Raw genomic sequence first — 24,586 nt, 5'->3', positions numbered from 1 at the left:
TTATGCTTATTGCAAGTGTGATACACATTATACATATCCAACACTGAATAGAGAGAGAGAGAGAAAGAGAAAGAAAGAAATTATTAATGAATAATAAGCTTGAGTCTGCAGAGCTTTCTTTTATCCTCCCCTCTTTATTGCTGCACTAATTTTTTGCTGAGTGGCGACAAAAGCAATGGGTGCTATAAATGGATCACATCCACAATATTAATGCCCCCAACGTGTGCCAGTTGATTCCTTAAGGTTTCCATGATTTGCAAAAATTAAATTCTTTCCAGACAATTCTTTCCAGACCCGTGAGTATCAGCAGATGCAGATTAAGTTGATCTACGCCTGGCTGTGTGTGTGTGTGTGTGTGTGTGTATATCTGCTAAGTTCACACAGGTATTTATGCCAGAGGCTTTTCTGATTATGTCCTCTTGAATATTGCATTAATCGTAGGTTCTGCACTATATGAACAGTTGGCATGTGCTCATTAATCCGTCTGTCTCCTTTTCATCCACCCCAATGCTCGCTGGATATGACTCATTGCTACAGGCCCAGGTAAGAGCTGCTTACCTCAGTTATTTGTAAATGTAGTCGCAGATGTTAAGTGTCACTGATGTCAGTGGGTCACTGACAGATAGATGTAAACAGTCACAATATACTCACTGTAAGTAAACAAGGTACTATTAGATTGGAGTTTTATTTAATACAGACATTTCTCAGAGGCAGAGCTGCTCTGGGGGCAGAAATAATCTTGTTGGCTGAGTTAAACCTCAGAGAGCTGATTCAAAGAATCACTGTGCATTAGGCAAACTTAACTGACAAACTCACAGGGCTAAGAGGACATATTTATAGAAATATAGATTATAGAGGCCACTTTTTTTCTCTTTTTTTCATGCGTATGATGATTATAATCATGAGTCAGCTCAACCCAGAAGTAAAACTATCAATCTGCTACCTTTGACTTGCTGCTGTATGTACTTTAAATCATATCGTGAACACGTTAATCACATAAATAAGGTAATTCTGTCCTCAGGTGTATGAGGTGGTGCCGTGTCAGAGCGACTGTAATCAGTATGTGTGGGTGGCCGAGCCATGGAGTGTGTGGAAAGTCAGTAACGTGGACTTAAAAGAGAACTGCGGCGAAGGTGTCCAGACCAGAAAAGTCAGGTATCTATCACACTGTCCAGCCTACTGTTTTTATATTGTTTATATCAATTAGAAGATACATGACTATTACATATTACTGCTAAAATTATTACTCACTGAGTCAATCAACTGAAAATGCTTATAATTAATTAATTTTTTTATTAACTTTCAAGCAGAAATGTCAAAACTGTTCTTGCCAAATGTGAAGATGTGCTGGGTTTTGGTCCTTTTTAGTTTAGTTTTTATTAATCAGAAAAAAAAAATCATTTGTAGATTAATCTACAGCAGTTGCAGGCTGTCAGACCTCTACTAAAGCTGAAACATGCTAATTTGTGTTCAAATTAATATGAATACATTGTGTGAAAAGACATGCAAAGCATCTGAGCTAACCTGTCTAACAAGGTTCAGCTGACAGTCAACAACCAACACGCTGCCAAATCCTTTCGGGTGAAACTCAACTTTTGGATTTATGTTTTGCACATGCCAAGACACAAACTGTAATTAGACTATATTAGACTCACACGACTGTAGATTAGATGGTTTTTGAGGCATACAGAACCAAACATTGTGGTCCTGTAAAAACACATGCACACATACATACATTTTCCTGACTCAGACGGCAGTAAGCATGATCGGCAGTGTACAGTAAAGGCAATGAGTCTGTGTTACCTCATTTGACAGAAATATGTATGCATTTGCCTGACAAAATGTCTGTTATGCTTGAGTAAATGAAACCCCAATCAACAAAACAGTTAAAAAAAATTTTTTATATTAATATTAAAATACCACCGTTAAAATCCATTGGAGAGTCCGGCACAGTCTTACTCTGGACGGTAAAACTAAGATTAGCACTCCAATTCAAGTTTGTGTTCTGCTTTTCAACAGTTGTTTGGTAAATTGCTATTTAAAGGAACACGCCACCGTTTGTTGAAATAGGGTTATTCACCCCTAGATGTACAGTCATGTGAAACAATTAGGACACCCATGCTAAAGTTGACTAAAAAGAGGAATAAAAAAATCTTCTTTTGCAAATTGATCTTAATGCCTTAATTAAAAAAATTAGGAAAATCCAATCTTTAAGGACACCAAATTTTTTTTTTAATGAATAATGTATCGTAAATAAATAACTGTTCTTCCTTAAAATACAGGAGGCATAAGTAAGTACACCCCTATGTTAAATTCCCATAGAGGCAGGCAGATTTTTATTTTTAAAGGCCAGTTATTTCATGGATCCAGGATACTATGCATCCTGATAAAGTTCCCTTGGCCTTTGGAATTAAAATAGCCCCCCCACATCATCACATAGCCTTCACCATACCTAGAGATTGGCATGGGGTACTTTCCATAAAATCATCTCTCAATGCAAATCAAACCAGCTATTAGGCTAACTGAAATAAAACCATGCCAATCTCTAGGTATGGTGAAGGGTATGTGATGATGTGTAAGTGCTATTTTTTCTCTTAATTCTTATCATTTTGGTGCTGGTGATTTTCCTTTGGGGCTGGCTAAAACCTCTTTGGGGGGCGCCAACAATTCCTTTATGCAGTAAAAACCCTGATCAAGACATAGACACCACAGGATATTGACATCCATAGCCCTTGTAATAATCAAGTCTAAAGGCTTTTCATGATTGTTGGTGGATCAATACTTAGGTATCTGATGTACAATCACAATGAGTAAAATCTCTAATGACCTCAGTCAAATCTCTGCTCTTTAGAGCAGGTGACATTATCAGTGAAAATAGTGTCTGGCCTCCTCTTTAGCTTGTCTGCTGGAGGAAAAAAAGCTATAATTTGGAGAAGATTCTATAAATGTTGCTGCGACAGTTGAAAAAAGCCAGGATCCAGTTAAAAATCAACAAAATAACAAACATAATAACTTTTTGCGCCGTATCTATGTATGTGTTGTGTGTTATGTGTTTTAGATGCATTTACTGTACTTGGTTAAATCATAAAATAAAGGTTAAAAGAAGGGTGCAACTTTTGTACTTTCAAGTGTTTCATTCAGCCAGCCAGTGTTCAGCCTACTGCTGTCTGTGTTTACATTGACCCTCTCTAGCCAGTGGAGATTGTGTTGCTGTGACCAAATAGAACAGATATTTTTTGTTTCCTCGTAAAATTGACCTCCCTCAGCCTGAGTGACTCACCCCACTGCTGAGAAACACATAGGTTACCTAACGTACTTGCCACCTCCATGTCCAGTTAAAACGTAATGTCTGACCCTTGTTCTCTGGAGGACAACAGTAGCTAAAACAAGATCAAATTCAGTCTTTGCCCACCAATCCCACAGGTGCATGCTCAACACTATAGACGGGCCGTCGGAGTCTGTGGAGGACTACCTGTGTGACCCGGAGGAGATGCCCCTGGGGGCCAGGGAGAGCCGGCTGCCCTGCCCCGAGGACTGCGTCCTCAATGACTGGGGCCCCTGGAGCCGCTGCAGCCTGGTGAGAGCTGAACCCAGATCAGAAAGCAGCAGCTCAGCTGTCTGGCACAGATATGGGAACATCAGACTTCTGTGCAGCCCACTGAGATTTATCTTGATGTCTTTTTCTTGTCAGAAATATTTTCTCTGAGGCTCAAGGTCTTCAAAGCGTAGCTGCAATGTATCACTGCGAGCAGTGTGTGAATCTTTGTCAACAGGTTATTTCTCTTCCACCAAGGATGAATAAAGGAGATATATGAACTGGGAAACAGGAGAAAAATGGCTTATATATCACCTATATCACACTGTACTCACTGCATTCAGCAGGAAAGGAAGATCATTTATGATATAAACACAGAACTCCTGAGCAGGTTTTCAAATTTACATTTTGTGACACAAAACTCTCTACATCAGCAGTGATGTAGTGGCAAACATAAAGCTGGCTTAAATGTTACCCGTAGCTTGTGATCATCATTTGGCAGACAACTACAAACAGTGGAAGTAATTAGTTATATATTATTATATATATATATATATTATTAAAATATTGATTTATGATAAGATTATTTAGTAAGATATTCAATGTACAACATTTTTTGTTCATAAATGTTCATTTTAGCCTAAAGGTTGGTGGTTATCTCCCTCTAAATCATGACCTGAGATTTCTTTTCCAACTGGCTGTAAAATCTGAAGACTTTGCAAATTGAGTTTTGTAAAGAGACACCTACCCCTGATTTAATCACAGCAGCAAAGCACACACCTGCAGGCTACAGCATGTACGCAATTTTCATTCCAGCTTTTGCAAAACCATGTAAGGTGTCAGAACATCCTTTTCAGCTCCTCCGCCCCTGACGTCTGCGATTCGTGGTGAAAAAAAAGCCATTTTAACTGCTCTGGTTTCACCTGCTGTTCTCACAGCAGTACCCTGGCCATTGTTAATCACACCCCATTCTCTCCCAAAGTGCTTGACACACCGACTTCCCACGATTTCAATCTTGTACTGGAGTGTGCACTGGTACCAGCAGGGCCTTTCATATCTTTTATTCATCGTGCCAGCGGTAGTTATTCAAAAGGCTGCCAATGACTGTGTAGAATCTGGTGGTTTACAATATCTGTTTCAGCCCTCGTGTCATTTGTTTCCACCTGCTGGAGAAAAAAATGATCAAATTCTACTTTCTAGGAATGCCAGGGGATAGACGATTGAAAGGATCTTTATTTAATTTTTTTTTTTTTTTTAGAAAAACAATGATAAAACATCCCTCAAGGACAAGGCCTATAAAGACTTTGGGACAAAGTTTTGACATAAGAAATCTTAATGAATTGTTGCCCAATAAGATAGGAAATAATTCAGAAGTGGCAAATTCACACAGTTAAATCCTTAAATATTTTATTAAAGAGCAGCTATTATGCTACTTTTCTGGTCTTATTTTTTGATTCAGGACTCCTATAGCGACTATAGCGCAGCCTGACATGATTCACCATACAATAAACTATATAGACATCTGTAAACTTACCGTCGTCTGTGCACTTTCTGCAGCTCCTCTGAAAGCTTGGTTTAGGTTCCTCCTCCCCCTTGCCCACCCCCCCTTGCCACCCCTCCAGCCAAGCCCACTCCGTTGGTCATCTTCCAGAAGACCTCCGAACGGGAAAGCTTGGAGTAGCATGACCATGTAGGGAAGTCCGTTTCATTGACGTAAACAAATCCAGGAAATTCAAAGACCCCAATGAGATTAGAGCATTCAGAGTTGGGCAGAACTAACCCAAGCTGCCTGCAGGGCTCACGTCTAAATGCATTTACCTCATTATTTGACACTTTGATATCGTTTAACATGACTACAACATTATAACAACATTTATAGGTCATAAAAGACGAAAGAGAATAATATGCGCTCTTTAAATATCTTCATCAGTTTCAGCAGGAGCTCTGTGGCTTCATCCAAGTTCCGTGATATGTCTGTATTCAGTTCTTGCAATACAGACTGCTTAGTCATTCATGCATTTTTATAAACATTTGTGTACAGTTTTTAATATGGAGTCTCCGTTGCAGCCATGTACCAGAACCAACAATCGAGTGCGGACGGCATACACCCTCAGGTCGCCCACTGTAGGGAGGCAGTGTCCAGACACGACTGACAGGGAGCCTTGCAGCCTAAACCTCAACTGTTTCAACTACTTCTACAACATCACAGGTAAAAGGAAATGTCAAATGATTCACCGTCACCGTGAAGTCGCAGACTTCTCTTTGTAGGGTCACTAAAACAGTTTGTTTGTGGCAGACAGACGTGTGTCTCCTCAGAACGACAGTACTGTACGTGGCTTGTATTTTGAACGGAGCAGGTTTTTGGGATGCTGCCATGGGTGTGTCAGGATGAATGTTTCTCAGCTTTAACCGAATCACAGATGCAAACTTGCAAGGTTTTACAAACCTTGTGTTGTCTAATGATGATGTAACGTCAATGGCGTTTTTTTATATTTTAAAAATATATGTTGCCATGGGGAGCTGCAGATTCAGTTGATAATTCTCTCTTTCACAATGTTTTCACATTCACATTTCAAACATTGTTATTATAAAAAATGTATATTTCAGCTGCTTTAAACATACATATTTCCAAAACTACTCTGAGATTTGAGATGGCAGCCTTCCTGAGCTTCCCTCTCTGATCTGCAGGATATCAAACCTTCATATCCCATTGCACAGAGACCTATCTTTCATATTTCATCCTGAAAACAAACTATTTCAATAAAAATGAAAAAAAGGAGAGATTGGCAACATTCCTGTATTTCATTTGGATTTGTTGTGTTGCATTCACTGCTGCTGCCCCACATTCTCAACCAGCCCACCCTCCTCCTCTCTCTTCCCTTTGTGTTGTGACATCGGGAGATAACATATAATCCCTACTGCTGGGTTCACAGTGGCATACAGGCATCCCAGGGTATATGTACATAGTATTCGAGCAGAGATTATTATTGGGTAAAGCACTTTATTTTTCTTCGTTGATGCTGAGACCATGCAAGCTGCTCCTTCCTTCAGTTTTTCTCCTTTTTTTGCTGTCTCTCTCTCTCTCAGTCAGTCTCTTACTGCCGCTCTCTCTTGTTGTCATCTTCCTATTTTCAGTCCCAAGAGTGCCACAAAGCTCCTCGGCAGAAGGAGACACAATTCCCTGAGTCAGGCTTGAAAACGAGCTCACTGCAGCTAAAAACAGCCACTCATCTTTGTCAGCAGATGGCACACTTCATGAGCGATAATTCAGCCTCCCTGTCGTTGCCGTGTGTTTTTAACAACAGCTTGCAAGCTGTTGTTTTAAAGGCGCTTGCACCCAAAGTCTGGAATAAAATATTGTCTTGCCACTTCCGAGAATTATTTTTTTTGGGAGGGCCAAGGTTCAGCCTCTTACAGCTCTGGATTTTTCTGGTGAGGTTTATTTGGTGAAAATGTTTATTGATGTTGCTTTTAAATCCTGGTTATTTAACTCAAATCTGACCGCCTGGCCACACAGCTCACTTATGATGCTGGCATGAAAAGATACTGATGGCAGCCAGATTTATTGGATTTAAGTGAGCTGTTATAAACCTTCAATGACCTCTTTGCTGACAAAGTAATCATCTGTTATCGACGGTGAGCCAGCCAGAAGCTATTTAGAGTCTGACTCCAAACACAACAAAAGATACACACACACACAAGCACGCACACACACACACACACACACACACACACACACACACACACACACACACACACACACACACACAGATTATTTTAAGGCATGGTGTTCAGAGTTTTGTGGCAGAAGGGATGGAAGGCAGAGGGAGAGGAAGTGTGTCATGCAAAAAAAGCAATGAGCTGGAGTCAAAGTTACAGCTTCTGCTGAGTCATCTGGGAGCCCATAGCAGTTCATTTATATGCATGGCACGCCCATCCTAAAAGATCTATCCATAGTGCAATGAAGGCCTGATAATTTTAGTTTATGTCAGCCACGTAGCTGGTAATTAAATTGACATTGCTGCTCTTTGTTAATACACCATTTAAATACAGTATCTACGAAATAAGTGATATTTTATATAAAAATCCTAGTACCTTTGCTTTTCTGGAACCCTCTTCATATCAGCATATTAAACCTTGAGCCAAACAACTTTCAAAGTAACATGAGGCAACATGGTGCGACAGGCATTTCTGTGTGTTCAACCTTAAAAGGCTGAGACACATCATGGTTGTTTCTCACTGTCTGGGATTTATTCATTCTGAAGTGTAAAGAATTTGTGTCAGCTGACGCAGTTGAACACTTTGGAAAAGCGTCTCCTCGTGTTTTGTCCAGCCACATCATCCTGCTTCAACTGAAAAACATCCAACCACAGAAGCAGAACATGTGAAGAAATGCTGCTTCCTTGAGACCTGAATAAATGCTTCTCTGCTTTTGCTTCCTGCTCTGGTCTAAATCATGACTCCCTCTCACCTGCTTTCCTACTCTGCTTGCACCCAGGCTGGTAAAATCAACAGCAACACCCCTGCCAAACACTGTACTGTAATGTAATGTAATGTAATGTAATGTAATTGGAAGTGCGATGAGTGAATTCTGGGGTTTAACAGTTACATGGTTGCTAGTAGATGAAAATGTTTTCAACCATCATTACAGCGCATCTTACAAATACGTAAGCTAATTTTAAATGTCTCACCTGCCTGCATTTCTCTATCAAGTGGGAATATTATAAATTATGAGATGATGTATACAATCATTTTATTTTGTCCTTTGCAGGTGCATGTAAAGTTAGCCACAAACCTTGGACTTGGAATCATAGTTAAAGCTGCTATTATCAATATTTTTTCCGTTAACAATGGATCAAATAACTATATATGTGTGTGTGTGTGTGTGAAAGTGGTCGCTGGTAGTAATGAACTCACAGAGAATGATCACCCGAAACCTTTCGGTGTCTTTCAGCACATTGTTTTGCTTTTCCAGCCAACTTTACTGTTTTTGCTGTTTACTCTCATTGCTCTCATGAGCGTAATTGTCAGACACAGCAGGCAGCTGTTTTCAGTGAAAATATTGGAGCATTTAGCAGCTAAAAAGCCAGATATTTAGATATAGCGAAACAGTGCTGAAAGGAGAGTGAATATTATATATATTATATATTATATAATTGAATATTGGACAGAAACAACTTCAAATGAATGCTATTGTTCCTTCAAGTCTGCTGCATGTGCAAATAAGCAACTGTTTGCTAACAAGTTAGCCATATCAACTTTTAAGGTGATGATGTGTTTATGTGGCCATAAAATCAGTTAATGCGGCTTTAAGTCACAAAAATAGAGACCTGTCTTTGATTTGACTTGAGGCTTGAGAGTAGGGCTGGGCGATATGGAAAAAATCAAATATCACGATATTTTTGATCAAATACCTCGATATCGATACCGCACCGATATTGTTGTGTTGACTATTGGTGCTTTAACAAAAATATTTACATAATGAGATTTTTAATAAATAATCATCAGTAATGTGGATATAATGAAAACAGTCTGGTAAGTTCAGAAAAGTACATCACTTTACTGTAATGCAGCCTTTAAAACCAGGAAAAGACACCACTTATGCCATATCACGATATTACGATATCCATAATCTAAGACGATATCTAGTCTCATATCACGATATCAATATAATATCAATATATTGCCCAGCTCTACTTGAGAGACATATTGGCATGAAATTTGCTTGTGAGGACTTGTAACTTGACTTGGACTTGAGGCATTTCTCAAATGACTTGAGATTTGACTTGGACCTCAAAAAATGTAAAAGCTATGCTATTAGCAATGTTGGAAAATTTGCTTTTCCTACAGTTGCAGAATTGCAAAATTTGACAGTGGATTGGATTTTTTAGTGTCTTATTTTGAGTTATTATCTAATTATGTTGTATTACTCATTATTGTCTGGTTAGAGCTGATGTAGCTCAGAAAGCCCTGACCACCTGTTTTTAGCGTACCATTTGCCAAAAAAAAGGCACTTATTCGAGTCAGGCCAAGAAACAAAAAAAAACTTCCACGTAAGATCAGCGTATTTTCCATGTGTTGAAAGAAAGAACCATACAGAAAATGCAACAAAGTCAACTTTGTGATGCTCAGACTGTAGTATTACAAAGTACCTCATTTATCTATCATTGATTTTTTTTATTGCGTAATCATCATTTTACAACTCAAATCCGTATACAATACAGGTTGCAAAAACATTTTGATTCAACCTATCCCTCTACCATTGTCCCTGACACTACCCCCATCCCTCCCTCCACCTTCTTCCTTATCCCCCAGCTGGGTTTGTACTTTATTAACAATATTACCAATACTAAGTTGTAGGAGATTGTCTGTGTTGTTGGTATTTCAGCTTGGCACCTACAGGCTGTACAGTATGTTTTTATTAAGTACTCTGACGCATTTATATTGCCAGTTTTATAAACCTTTACAGCCAAAAATATAAATGTAAATATGTTGTGTTTGTCCTCAGACTGGAGTACATGTCAGCTGAGTCCTAACGCTGTGTGCGGAAGCGGCATCAAGACCCGGATGCTCGACTGTGTTCGCAGCGACGGCAAATCAGTCGATATAAAGTTCTGTGAGGAGGTGAGATGTGCAAAAATTCCTCAAGTGTCTCCTTTTTGATTCTTTTTGGTCAGTTCAGTTTTTACTTTCTTTCTTTGACACACTCATTTTTCTTAATGACTTAATCACATCACTCATTACAATATATTGTAGTACCCTTCCAGTACTATTAGGCTCACAGCAACATGAAATATTCAGAAGTATTCCCATGCAGAGATTGTTGTTGTTGCTTCAGGCTGAGCGTTTAATTCATTCATAATGTGTCTCTGCTCCCTGTAATTGTAGCCGGCGGGCTGTGGCAGAGCCATCCCTACAGATATTTAACCCTTAGCCCATTTCATCATCTGGCTCATTCACAAAAACACATTATTTCAGAATGGCTTTCACAGCAACCTTGATATTCCAACCTTGCTGGCCTGATGCTTCCCAGCACAGTCTGTCCCCTGCCAAAACACAGGCTTCTGGGAGTTGTAGTGCTGAGAGGTCACGCTGCTGTCTGGCCGTAACAGATTGAGTTGGCTGTGCCGCGACTGTTGTGAATGGTTTGGCGATGTGTCATGAATTACCCTTTTCATTTCCTACATGTGCTGCAGTTGAATTTGGAGAAAAGGTGGCAGATGAACATCTCCTGTGTGGTCGAGTGTCCCGTCAACTGTCATCTGTCGGAGTGGTCGGCCTGGTCAGACTGTTCACAGACGTGCGGACTAGAAGGTAAGAAGATTAACTCAAATTGTGCAAACTGTTGGTGACATTTAGCTGACATTTTTACCTTGAGCAATTTCCAGTGTGATCAAAGAACTGGCTGCAAGAATAAAAATCTGTAACCTTTTACTAACAAGACACCTTCACTAGGTCACCTTTTCATCATCATTTAAGCATCATCTTACAATGGTCTGATATGTATTTACTGTGTATTACACTTTTCAGTTGCAATTAATTAGATCCAAATACAGTAAAAGCAAAAGCAAAAGCCAGATAAACCAAAGTAACAACATAACAAAAACAAAAAGAGCCACATAAGACAGAAGCTCAGGGCCGAATAATAAAACAGTAACTACAATAAAGCTAGTCTGCTTTTACGTGATATAAAGATGATGCTTAATTAGTCAGGCTGAGCTTAGTCACCTCATAGTCTTGATGGCAAATGGCTAAACACATCAACTTCTTGAATTTGCAACAGGGGCCAATGATTCAGGTCAAGTGGGTTTAGCCTCTTAAACCTCTCTGATCTGCAGTTGGTTCAGTTATTACAAACTCATGCTGTGCAGCAAAACATTGCACAGAATGAGTCACATTTCTCAAAATAATTTTTGAGTCAGAAGTCTTGGGTTTAATTACTTCACTCAGTGTAGAACAAGGTGATACCAGCTGTATGTGGTACTTACAGGTAGTGTAAATGTGAAGGTGCCCTGTGAAGTCTTCTTTTAAACAAAAGGTCAGACATAGGGCTGCATGATTATGGCCAAAATGATAATCACGATTATTTTGATCAATATTGAGATCATGATTATCACGATTATTTGTTGATTTAACCAAAACAAATTTTATTGTCACATAGGCTAATTATAACTGCTTTTACATCCATATTGTGCAACATTCCTCCTTTATTGAAGGATACTGTGAATGAGTATGCCATTTCAGCTGTTGTGCGACCGCTTTCCACACATGCATGTTTGCCGTAAGGTATCTACCTGACGAAATAACAACAGCGAGTTTCATATGTCTACCGTTAGCTACCATAAACACTAATAACACGTTACACAGCAGGTAACGTTAGCCTACTGTTAGCCACAGTAGTAACTGGATTAAACACAGCTAAAATGCTGACAGCTAAACGGTGTAGTGTGACTGTATTTCCAACAACGGGACGTCAAACAGTCTGCTGCTAAAGCTATTAGCTAACAGACACAAATTAGCACTATGGTCATTGCTGTTGTCTGAAAAACAAAACCAACAGGACATAATGTTGCGTTTACTGGTAAACTGGTAAACATTGTGTCCGGCTTATGATGACCGACTGCTACCTGTTGTGGAATTTTCCTCACGTTACTCTGTCCTCTGTGACTGTCTACATCTAGAAACTAAGCTGCGCGGTGCAGGCAGGGAACAGCTCTGATTGGCTCACAGAGGCACGTGATCAGACAGTGGTTTATGGAGCGCTAGAGTGGCTTTGCAAAAACTTTGATAAGGAGCGTTCTATGACTCATTTTAAATATCGCTCGATCACGCAAATTTGATCGTGGGAAGCCAAAATCGAGATCGTGATTAAAATTCGATTAATTTTGCAGCCCTAGTCAGACACACATGTTGTTGAATGTATTTCCTTTTCACATGAACCATTTGCAAAGCTGATTTTTAGAATGTTTTAAATCCTGTATTGTTTGTATACATGTTTACTACATACAGCATTACACCAGGTCATTCACAATTTAAATCATCATTTCTGACTGAACCTTCAACAGATTTTTAAGCGGTATGTTGGGGGTTGAAAGGTTTACGACATACAGTTTGCAATTTGGTTGGTATGATCTCACCTTTATTAAACACACAAGAACAAAACACAAATGAATCAGTTAATATGTCATGTCCACCCCTGGTAAAATAAACTTGACAATGTCATCAAGTAGATGGCAATAACAGTGTTAATGATTATGTGAAGAGGCGGACCAGAGGTTAATTACTATGGTTCTCATTATGACTCAACTGATATTCTCATCTTATTATTCTTTGGATGAGATCTGATGTGGCTCAGAAAGCCTTGAACACTTACATAACAGTTTTGAGAAAAATTGAAGTGAGATGAACAAACAGAGAAATGTATCTTTTTTAGATTTTAGAGTGACATAAGTATCGTGATGATATCGTATCGTGAGGCCTCTGGTGATTCACACCCCTAATAATTATGCTGTATTTCATGTTTCAGACATTTTGCCGATTTTTTTTTTCTGCATTAGAGTACACCTGAGTAACAGGTGTGACCTTTTGATGACAGTCCCTTGGCTGGTTGTAACATTAAAGAATCAAATACAGTGAATCAATTAAACAGAGTCGACTTTATGATACTCAGCACTCAAAGACAGCGGTTTTACTTGGCAGCCCGAAGTTGTAATTGCATACATGTATGAATGTGAAGCAATAAGATGCAAGTAAAAAACATACAGGTATAGGTGGTAAGGAGTATGCATTTTGTCCCAGGTTTTTTTTTTTTAGGAGCCTATTGCATCAACATTTTTCTGTACATGTGCTTGACTCCACACCAAAGTACTAAAGCATGGTGTGGCTGAGTAAAAACATGCATGCTCAGCAAAACGTACTTGCTTAGATAATTGAAAGCGTAACTGGAGGCATTGCCCAGAAAAACTCACAAAAGCAAAAGAGAGGAAGTGTTTATTTTAAGAGACTTCCCAAATGACCGGTGAAAATGTGTCCTCCTGTTGCCTGGTTGTTGTTCCTGGCAGTTCACACGATTGATTCTGTCCCATTACATCTTCCTGCTCCTCAGGGCTATGGGGAGTGCTTTGAAGAAGAGCCACTACAGCGATAGTTGCTTAATCATAAAGAATAAGATAAAAGTTCAAGAAAGGCTAAAGGAGCAAGAGGGGCCCTTATTTGATGTGTGTGTGTGTGTGTGTGTGTGTGTGTGTGTGTGTGTGTGTGTGTGTGTGTGTGTGTGTGTGTGTGTGTGTGTGTGTGTGTGTGTGTGTGTGTGTGTGTGTGTGTGAGTGGGATGTTCTCTTTTGTTGGATCAGGATATGAGGTTGTACAGTGTGTGGGAATGCTGATTTGTGTTTTATGTACTGAAAGGTGTCGTAGGTTGGTGAAGGTGTATTCTGAGGTGAGCAGATTACTAGCTAGGCAGTGTAAAAAGAGAGAGTGTGATATGTAACAAATAAAGAATTCTGAGCTTTGAAAGTGGGCTGTTTAAAACAGAAAGACAGGAAGGTTGCATTTTAAAGTGTGTGTGTGTGTGTGTGTGTGTGTGTGTGTGTGTGTGTGTGTGTGTGTGTGTGTGTGTGTGTGTGTGTGTGTGTGTGTGTGTGTGTGTGTGTGTGTGTGTGTGTGTGTGTGTGTTTCCAGCTAATTCATAGCTTCAATTATGCACTTAAATCAAGCAGTCTCCGAGGTGTTAGCTGCTGTAATGTTTTGACAGTTTGCTGATTGATGTGGAAGAAAAGATATTTTACTCAAGTTGACCAAGAACCAATCAAGGTGGCAGAGCAAACGTGCAGTATTTCAGGCTATTTAGAAAAGCCTGCTCTGTTAAGTGGAAGAGCTCTTTTGCATAGCAAACTTAATTTAATGCATTCAAAACAAACACATGCATTTCAAATTAAGGGGCGACTGCTGTTTGGTAAACTGCAATGGTCATTTTATGTGCCAAAATTGGTTTTGTATTTACTTTATTGTGCAGAAAGTCACTCTACATTCTGTATAATTGTATTATTTTAGAAAGAAATCAAACCTCAGGCTTAGCAGAAGAAAAACGGTGAATACTGAACATTCATTTTTTTATCTTGTTGGTAAAGTACAAGACTCAAGTTTCAATACCAGGACAGAGAACTAGTCAGGGAGGACCCTGTTGTTGTTTTTCTAGCTCGAGTGGTATTTAATTTATCTATCTAAATGCTAATCATTAACAATGTAATTTGCAAACAATTAGGCAGTGCAACCGTAGCATACAAATCCTTGGCTTATTATCAAACAACACCTAAGAGGAACATACACAAATGTTAAAGGGAAAATAAATAATATAAATAAATACACTGATGATGTCACTTCCTGTGTGTTTTCTCCAGGTAAGATGTGGCGGCAGCGGTCAGTGGTCCAGGCCTCTCAGGGCGACGGCCGGCCCTGCCCTTCTCAGATGGAGCAGTGGAAGCCCTGCCCTGTCCGACCCTGCTACCGCTGGAAGTACAGCCCCTGGTCCGAGTGTCGGGTGGAGGTACATCAATAAATTATAACATTATATCATCATACAAAAAATCCAGGGGCATTAAATATTAATGATCCCATTGACCTCTGTCAGCTGCAATCAATGCAGCTTTGACAGGTCCCTGGTTCAGCTGAGATCAATACACACATGAGTTGGAGCCAAAAAGTGGAAAAGACAGAAATCTTAACACCTGGAAAAATGAATGGAGTCTTTAGTATTGATGAACAACCCCATCAAATCCCTGCGCATACAGTTATTTTGTGAGATGGACAGTAAAAATCAATCTAATGCACTTTTAACGCTAATACATTACTGTAAACCGATACTTTTGCCAAGAAATTTGGCAGCCGTTACACTGTATTTTGAATTGTGTGCCACCAGGTCAGATTATTAAAGCAGTCTGCTGCATCGCTTCAAGACCTTAAAAAAAACTTTGCAAGCATGGGTGTAGTTTCATGGGACTACAGGGAGACAGGTCACCTCTTATAATTCATTTAGATCACTTGTTCCTCTCAATTAACTCTCTATCAACTGTCCAATAATCAACTGAATATTTTGTATGCCAAGCAGCAGCAGTAGGAAAGCAGCAGTCAGTGCAGTAGACCGTTACGACCGGCTCGCGGGCCGCAACAAATGAGGGGGATGCATGCCCAGCCAATGACCTTTAAGACGCACACACGCACACACACGCACACACACACACACACACACACACACACACACACACACACACACACACACACACACACACACACACACACACACACACAGTACAGAGGCAACCAGACACAAACCCTTGAGGTATCTCTAGCGGTGATTTATGTCCACCAAAGACATGGCAGAATCTTATTTTTGTTGTTAATTAACTGAATGAAACCATGCCAAGAAGAGTGCTTGGAGACAAGAAACAATAATTAGCATCTTTGTGCAGGTTTTAATTACATATGTGTGAGTGATTTTTCCTTTGATTTCAAAATCTGGGCTGAAAACGTAAAACTCTGTCCTGTTCAGAAAGCTTACTGTCCATCAGTTAATTAGTATAACATTTTAAATTACACCGTCTTTAAAGAACATTCTGCTGATTAAACTCTCTTTATCTACATCTCATCCACGGTGGTTGGTAGTGATTTGATAATAAAAATCAATATGTAAATAAATAGTACTTCTTGCCTTCATCAAATGTTGTGCCGGACATGCCCATCAGTCGCCGATTAGTGTCATTAATATTTTATACAGTTTGTTTTTATGTAATGGCACTTACATTTAAAAGGCAGCACACATTATCAACATAAATATTTGCATTTAAAACATACATAAAAAAAACCCACATCATTATTTATCAGCACTCTGTTTATTGTAATTTGGACATTAAAGTAATCTTTTTGTTAGTGGAGTTATCAATTAAAATGGCTGCTGGACAAAACTTCCAGCCATAGCTATAATTTATCAGTGTTAGGCTGTCACCAAGTAGCTGTAGGTTCATGTAACTCCCTTCTCTCACTGTGGTAACTCCTCATCCTCCTCCTTCTTCCGTGGTGTTCCTGTCCTGTCAGAGTGTGGTGTGTGGACACGGCATACGCTACAGAAACCTGTCCTGCTTTGTGTCGGACGGCTCCAGCAACGGTGAAGGCAGCTTGGTGGACGAGGAGCTGTGCAGCAGCCTGGAGGTGGCTATCGATGGAGACAAGCAGATCAACCTGAAAGAGGCCTGTACACTTCCCTGCCCAGGTAATACTGCTGTTCAAAATATGGTTATTTTGAGCTTCCTGTGCTGGATGAGCAACCTTGCAAAGTCATGTCCAAACACAGGATATAGTAGAAGCTTTGTTAGCCTAGTAAGGATGCTTTCGCAACCTGTATGTCATTGTCATAGGTTTGGTGAATATGTCTACACTGGGGGTGTGTCTCTCTCCTTTTTAGATGGGAGATACATTTGTATCTACATATACAGTCCACAATTCAATCCAAAAATAATACAGAGACATTTGCAACGATTCAGTGATTATTTTTATTTAATAATAATATTTTCAATAAAAGTATGACTGAAATAAATAAATAATTTCCTCAGCCTTTATTTCAAATGTTGAATCAGAAATGTCCACAAAAAGTATGTCCTCTGCCACACCAACGATGGCAGCGATACACACATGATATCCTTTTAACCAGTCCATCATATCATTTACCTGAGTTGAGTTATTAGCTGCTAATGCTAGCATCACTTGAATTCGGTCAAATCTGTGGTTGTGCCTGAGTGCCTTGAGAGAGTCTTGTATCTGTTTTCCCGTAAGACTTGATGGATCTTTACACCCTTAAGGCCCTATCTTGCACCCAGCGCAATTGACTTTGTACACCGACGCATGTATCATTCCTATTTTGCACCCGACGCACACCGGACTTTTCCCTCCACAGACTCATGTCGGTAAATTAGGGAATGAACAATTCCACCACAGACCAGGAAAAACCTAGTCTAAAGTCAGTGGCGCGTTATTCAGATGCTATTTTAGGGCCGCATGCTTGGCCGTAATGAACCCAGCAGATTCCATTTTTGCAAACCATACAGAAGTACAAGGAAAAATATGACCTTGTTTTACACATTTCCATGAATCATGGATGTGTTGATAACATAAATGAGGAAATATTAGAGGACTTAAGGAGATGTGATGTTGAACTGCATGTGCCGATGCCACTAAACCCAAATGCCCCAGCAGCAGCACAGGAGAGGAGAGACAGAAGAGCTGCATCGTCTATAGTGAGGTAATCTCGCTCTAATGTTAGACTACATTGCAAAAATATCACCATGCATTCATAACCTCATGATTCAGTGAGAGTGAGCCCAAAACGTCGGTCTCCTCGGCTGTGAACCGCTCTTGGCGTGCGCCCATGGATGTATTAAGCAAATAATTGGCAAATTCGCCATTATAATAGCAATCCGCCATGGAACAAGCTTTTAAAGGGAATGTGAGATAACGCTCTGATTGGTTTATTGCACGTTACGCCCAAACCACACCTATGAGTAATGTAGCTACTTCAGACCAACCCATTTTAGATTTGCGTCGGGCGCAAGAGTCATTTATCCCGCCGGTATAATAGCAACAGCGCCCAAGATCCGCCCACAAAGATATTCGCGTTTGGCGTTTGATACTTGCGTTTCAGATCGTTAAAATAGGACCCTTAGTCTTCAGGTTAATGTTACATTGAACTCACCATCATTACTGTGGAGATTGTCTGTGTGTTGTACTGTACACAATTTTCCAACAGAGTTCAGTGGAGCCACGAACATCTGAGCGTCAGACACATTTTTAAAAAGTCAAATCTTAACTATTAAAGGAGTAGATTGGAACTAATTCATTACAGCTCTGTTTTGCATTGCAGAGTTGCTCTCAGGTTCAACCAGCAGAACACAGAAGTCACTTTGAGATGCATTACACAGTCAACACAGCAGTTTGATTTATATCACAAAGCAGCCACTAAAAATACTTTTGTTACAGGGTAGATTTTAGTATCTCGAACCAATAGCACTCAGTATCTATTCATGACCTCTAAAGTGAGAGGTAGGAGCTTACCTGGAGGCAGAATAAATGGACTACATTATAGTAGATGCTTTGAATAACTGCTGTTTTATGCGAGTTAAATTTACTGGTAGGTACTGTATTTCATTGCCTGTAGCAACTCAGAGAGCACTCTAGTTTCCTCTGCCAAGGCAGTAAGTCTCCATTGTACTCGACATGCAGGTTTGGGTCTTAAATTTACTTCCAGTTTTACCCATTTTCTCCCAGTTAACTTGATGTCTGTGCACAGTTCTCACTATAAAGTATCTGATGTATAAATCAACAGCTACTTCTTTTCATCTGACAGTGAGAAGTATCACATAAAGGGTGTAAAATACTAGTGCAGTTGTCAAAATATAATCCCTCACAGGCCTCCCACCAGCGAACCCTGTTAGTTTTGTTTGTTGAAGCACCTTGCCAAGCCAGAGGCACTGCTGTAAGAAACTATTTCATGTTTTATGTGGAAGGCACAAACTATTTGGACCACCTGCTCTTGAAATAGAGAGGTGAATCCAAATAGAAGCTGTAACCCCCTTCAATTCGAATGCGTTTTATTATTATTTGTACAGTTTATAAACATAGAAACATAAAAGCAAGGGTGATTAAAACACACACACACACACACACACACACACACACACACACACAGTCGAAGATAATATAACAGACAAAAGGGTTGCAATCAATAATCTGTGTGGGCGAGATAACAAAAAACCCTGAAGGCTTATACAAAAGACAAGATGGCAAGCTGAGCGACAACCTCACTGAATAACAATCTGCTGTGCTATAAATGACAATAAAGTGTAGATTTTATGCATTTATTCATCTCACATCTGAATGGAGATGCTGATTGAGAGGAGAACAGATTGAAGAAGTATTTTTAACGTTGATTATAGGCATGGCTCATGTGAAACAAGATGCAGCTCCATACCTAGTATACTCACTATAAGGACGTTAATATGGCACATTTCATACAAATATTTAATTCAAAGGGATTAACATGTTGCATAAAAGGCATTAAATAAGAAATAAGCTAAAAAAAACAAACACAAAATTTAAAGAATAGAAGCAAAGTTCAAGTTGAAAGAATTTCAAGATTTAGGAGTAATTGATCGTTCACTAAGCACCGCCCACCTTAGTTGCTGTTTTTGCACCTTTTTTCGTTCTTGCATGGTTCACATGTATACAATGTAACACAAACATGAACCTTTGTCCAGACCTTGGTTTGGACTTTCAGGTGTAAAAAGGCCCTAACTAAAATATAAATCACCCTTTTTTTGTTCTAACATAATCCTGTTTGGCAGCTGGAGAGGAACGGAGCCTGGCTCCATGCCGCCATTTAAACTATATATGCATAGTTGGTAAGCAGACCTAGGTAAAGTAAACAAAAACCTAAAACAAGACTGATGCCATGTGCCATTTGGTTGATGCTTCCACCCAAAGCTTGTTAGTGTGCCATGTGTGCACACGTTTTCAGCATGGGTAGCCCCAGCAGGTAACAAACCCTATAACCTGGCATTGTCAGTGCACGATCGACCTGCACAGGATGACTTTTTTATTTCGGTGAGTGATTAGGTCTCGGCCTTGTCTTTATGCTGAGCTGGACATCTGTTGTGATTTACATGATATACGACCATGCAAAGCAAAAGCTGTAAAATATTATACAGTACTTTTTCTGCATAAAGTAAAAATCTGAAGTGTAGCTGACTCTCCCTTTAGTTGAGTCTGTGTCACTGATTAATATAACTTAACAACTGTTCCAAATGACTGTAAATTCTTCATTTAGCTCAACAGCAGAGATGATCAAGGTTTAATTCCTAACTTTCTTTGTTCTTATAAGTATATTTTAGCATATTTTAGCAAGACATCTCCCTGTTAATCTGATCTGTTGATTCTATTTGGTGTTGATGCAGAATAAGCCTTTACATGTTCACATGCTGTCAGGATAACATACATTTCAACAGCACTATTTCCATCAGTATAACACAATAGTCAAGTCGTACTTAATGAGAATGGAGGGGCATATAAAATAGCAGTAGCAGTTTTGTGTATTTTATAGCCTGGGAACCAGACGAACTTGCAAGCTCATGTTTTAATTGCTCTGGCAGAGCAAATATTTTGCTACGCCGAGCATAAAGCTAGCTTAAGAAAGAGCAGTGCCGTTGAGGCATTTTCGAAAACAACCAAGATGGCTGCAAGTGATGTCGAACTATTTGTTGAAGAACTATTTTCAAAATCTGATGGCAAAAACGGCAACCCCTGTTCACAGACAAATTGATGCTACACCATCAGCGCTCGTCTCTGCACGCTGTTGTCTGTTTAAATTTGTCCGTCACTCAGCGCTACGTCACGTCTTGTTGCTCTGATTGGTTGTAGGTCTATCCAATTGCACCCAGAGGCATTTTGGTCTACAGCCGTTAATAACGAAATTAACTGAGAGATTCTAGACTAACTTGCTTTTGTATGTGACCTTGGTGATGTCAGGCTACGTACTTCAGGTGTTTACAGTGACAAATCTGATAAAGTTATAATAATAACTCTCAATAATAAGTAAAAGAGGGTATTTAGCAAAAGCAGCATTACCCCTGTGTCTACTAAAGCCAAAATATAAGGCAAATGTCATCACAGTAGCCTATTGACCCTACCTTGATTGACAGGTGATGTCTCAGCTCTGCAGTGCAAAAACACCACAATATCAGCTTAGCACCAAGGATTTCCACCCCCAACACTAACTGAAAAAAGAGAGAGAGAGAAGGAATTCCACAGATGGGATTATCACTTGAAAAATTGGGTCTGATGACTTATTGTCAGGTTTTAAGATGGAGGCTTGTCAGCTACGGCGTTTTATGTAGCTTTGCAGCGTAGAGCAGACAGGTGAGCTCTGCCCAACACCTGCTGGACTCTGTCCATCAGGTCTGCAGCTCCAGTTAGCTCCAGTTTCCCTCTCACAGCGATGCTCTTCATATTCTCAAGATGCACCCTCGACATGGTGCTGCACATAAGAAATAAACATCAGTATTTTCTTTGGGTAAATAGGGCAAATCTACAACATTTCAATAAGAAAAGATGGAAAACTGAACCCCCAATTTATGATTCAGCCTGATAAGAAGGGTGTTTTTTCACAGTGCAGCTTAAATAAAAATCTGTTATTTTCCGTGTCAGCGGTCCCTGAAGGGAGAATTATTGTTACTTGCTTCTGCCAAAAGACAAAATTCAAATGTGGAGTTCATTTCCAATGTGCTATGTGTCTATTTTGATTCATCATTGGTTGTTCATCATTCAATCTCTCGAAAATATAGAAGAGAAAAACTTTTTCTTCTTTTTTTTTTTCAACCCACGACTACCACGTCCAATGGTTTGTGTGGCATGTGTCCCACTGGCGGATTTCTCATTTTGGAGGACTAAAAAAACGCTCATCATATGTCTTCTGGTCCCTGAGATGGAAAACATTGAGAAACGCTGCCCTAGATAACAAATCAGTCCAACCCCTTTTTGCCAAACTGCAGGAGCGCTAAAGTATCAAACAGCAATCAAAAGCACAGATTTTTGTGCAAGGACGTTCTGTGGTGTGATTTGGGAGGAAATTCAAGGGCTATTTGTGTGGGACTGGGGACAGCTACACACACACACACACACACACACACACACACACACACACACACACACACACACAATATATATATATATATATATATATATATATATATATATATGAGAACAGTGTCATCACACTCTCTCTTTTTACACTGCCTAGCTAGCAATCTGCTCACCTCAGAATACACCTTCGCCAACCTACAACACCTTTCAGTACATAAAACACAAATCAGCATTCCCACAAATTCACACAAACTGTACAACCTCATATCCTGATCCAACAAGAGAACATCCCACACGCGCGCACACACACACACACACACACACACACACACACACACACACACACACACACACACACACACACACACACACACACACACACACACACACACACAAACTTTAATGCTCTGCCACCCTTGACCCATGTCTATTTCCCCTGCTGTTTGATGAGCTGCAGTTTTCAGCTGCAATCTAAACCAACCCCCCCTTCCCCCTCGCACTTACACCTCCTCCTCCTCCTCCTGAAACTCTTTAAAGCATCTCAACCATCATGATACGATATGGAAATACATATTCCGTATCTCTGCTGCATCTCACCCAGATGACACTGTTCTCATCCATGAATGAGTAGGTAAAATATTGCTTTAGTACTGCCAAAGTTGAAGATCTGATTTCCACCAGGACACCTACACTAAAGCTGCAATGCAGATATTTTTGCATAAACCGCTCTTTACAAGTCAAATTAAAGCTATGAAAATGAGTAAAAGGAGATACAACATGAGATTGGGGATACAAGTATATTAAAAAGTGAAAATTAAATAAAAGATCTAATCTATTACAGTAAATCTAGATGTGAACTCTGAGATAATACTGATTCCGTCAGCTGAAGCTCCTCAGGAAAGTCTTTCTAAATAACCCTGTCACATTTTAGTCTTAAACTCTGGAGGATTCCAAAGGGCCACCCTGCCTGGGGATCTGAGGCTGCACACTGGCTCGCAGGAAATTAAAAGATTTGTGATATGGCTCAAAGCCAGACTGAGCAATTTTACAGGTCAGGCAGTTATTTAAAAAATGTAACACTGAGCAGGTGAAGAGATGCCAGGCTGATATAGTCTAACTTGTAAAGATTTAATTTCTACCTGTTTTATTCAGGCCAAGCTGAATATATACAGTACGTTTGGTTATTGTACTACTAATTGATTGTCTATTGATTGATTGTCAGACATTTTAGGGTTTAAGGCTCACCCTGCATGTATTGTCTATTTTTGCGGCATCTTACTGATTTATTTATTCATATAATTAAAAACTAATTTATGTAGAGCAATTATGTTATTTAAGAATTGAATGTTGTTTTTTGTTTTGTAAATTACAAAATGTGTCATAATAACTTAACTTCTCCATATTGGGAGTGCTGTTGAATAGGGATGGAACTAATGATTCTTTTTTATTATCGATTAATCTTCCAATTACCTTTTTGATTAATCGCTTAATTGTTTAGTCTATACAGTGTAGGTGTGAGTCCAAGGTGGTATTTTCATGGTCTTGTTTTGTCCAACCAACAGTCCAAAAACCCAAACATAACCAGGTTACAGTGAAATAAGAAACTGGAATATGTTGTTAAATTAAAGTGCTGTCTCTTCGCCCTGCAGGTGAATGCTACCTAATGGAGTGGTCAGACTGGAGCTCGTGTGTGAGCGTGTGCATCAAGGGCGCCGACATGGACTTTGGTTCAGTTCAAGTTCGCTCACGAGCCGTGTTGGCGCAGGAGCCTGAAAACTTGCAGCTCTGTCCTGACCAGGCTTGGGAGTCTCAGCCCTGCACAGGTAAAACACTTTGAATAAGTAGAAGCTTATTTCAGTGCATGCAAATTAGCTTGCAGCAAGCCAGCAGCCCCAAACTTTGATTCATTTTACTTTACCTACATATTCCTAATACTCATGATCATGGAGTCAGTCTCAGCTTGGGTGGAAGGCAGGGAAACACAATAAAGAGCTCGTTGGAGTGCTAACACAGAAAGACACTTACATTCAGGGTCATACCTGCAGGCTGTTTGGTCTTCTCTCCATCTAAACCTGCATGTTTGGACTGTGAAAGGAAACTGGAAGAAACCCACATAGAGTGTGGGATTGGGTTCTGAAATCAGATGGTTTTTCGTCCTGTTAGGTGACAGTGCTAACCACAAAGCCACCAAACATGACTGAACAAAAACTAAAGCACTAACTACCTTCATGACTTTTTTTTCCCCTCTGTACACTGGTTCAATTGGGGCTCTCCCAGATGGGATATCTTGAGTCAGATGTCTAAACGGAGGAAACCCCTTGCTCATTTACGGTTGGGATCTCTGCAGCTCCCCAGGCACGTTAATCACCC

At 39.8% G+C, this 24,586-nt stretch overlaps 1 protein-coding gene across 8 annotated transcripts in view; it reads left to right on the top strand.

The window, feature by feature from the left end:
- Positions 1-24,586, top strand: part of LOC120561969 (thrombospondin type-1 domain-containing protein 7A) — a 156,717-nt gene that overhangs the window by 113,011 nt on the left and 19,120 nt on the right. For all 8 annotated transcript variants that reach the window (XR_005639674.1, XR_005639672.1, XR_005639671.1 and 5 more), the window contains 9 exons: positions 538-543; positions 1,022-1,155; positions 3,424-3,577; positions 5,603-5,744; positions 10,044-10,159; positions 10,732-10,849; positions 14,935-15,080; positions 16,625-16,799; positions 23,866-24,039. Coding sequence is in view for 3 of the 8 variants with exons in the window: in XM_039805329.1 (XP_039661263.1) it covers positions 538-543; positions 1,022-1,155; positions 3,424-3,577; positions 5,603-5,744; positions 10,044-10,159; positions 10,732-10,849; positions 14,935-15,080; positions 16,625-16,799; positions 23,866-24,039 (1,165 nt within the window). In the remaining 5 variants the exon portion in view is untranslated. The remainder of the gene's footprint in view (positions 1-537; positions 544-1,021; positions 1,156-3,423; positions 3,578-5,602; positions 5,745-10,043; positions 10,160-10,731; positions 10,850-14,934; positions 15,081-16,624; positions 16,800-23,865; positions 24,040-24,586) is intronic.

Source organism: Perca fluviatilis, chromosome 7 (genome assembly GCF_010015445.1).
Source record: "Perca fluviatilis chromosome 7, GENO_Pfluv_1.0, whole genome shotgun sequence".
NCBI classification, from domain to species: Eukaryota; Metazoa; Chordata; class Actinopteri; order Perciformes; family Percidae; genus Perca; species Perca fluviatilis.
The sequence above is the reverse complement of the archived record's forward strand: the minus strand, read 5'-3'. Positions and strand labels throughout refer to the sequence as shown.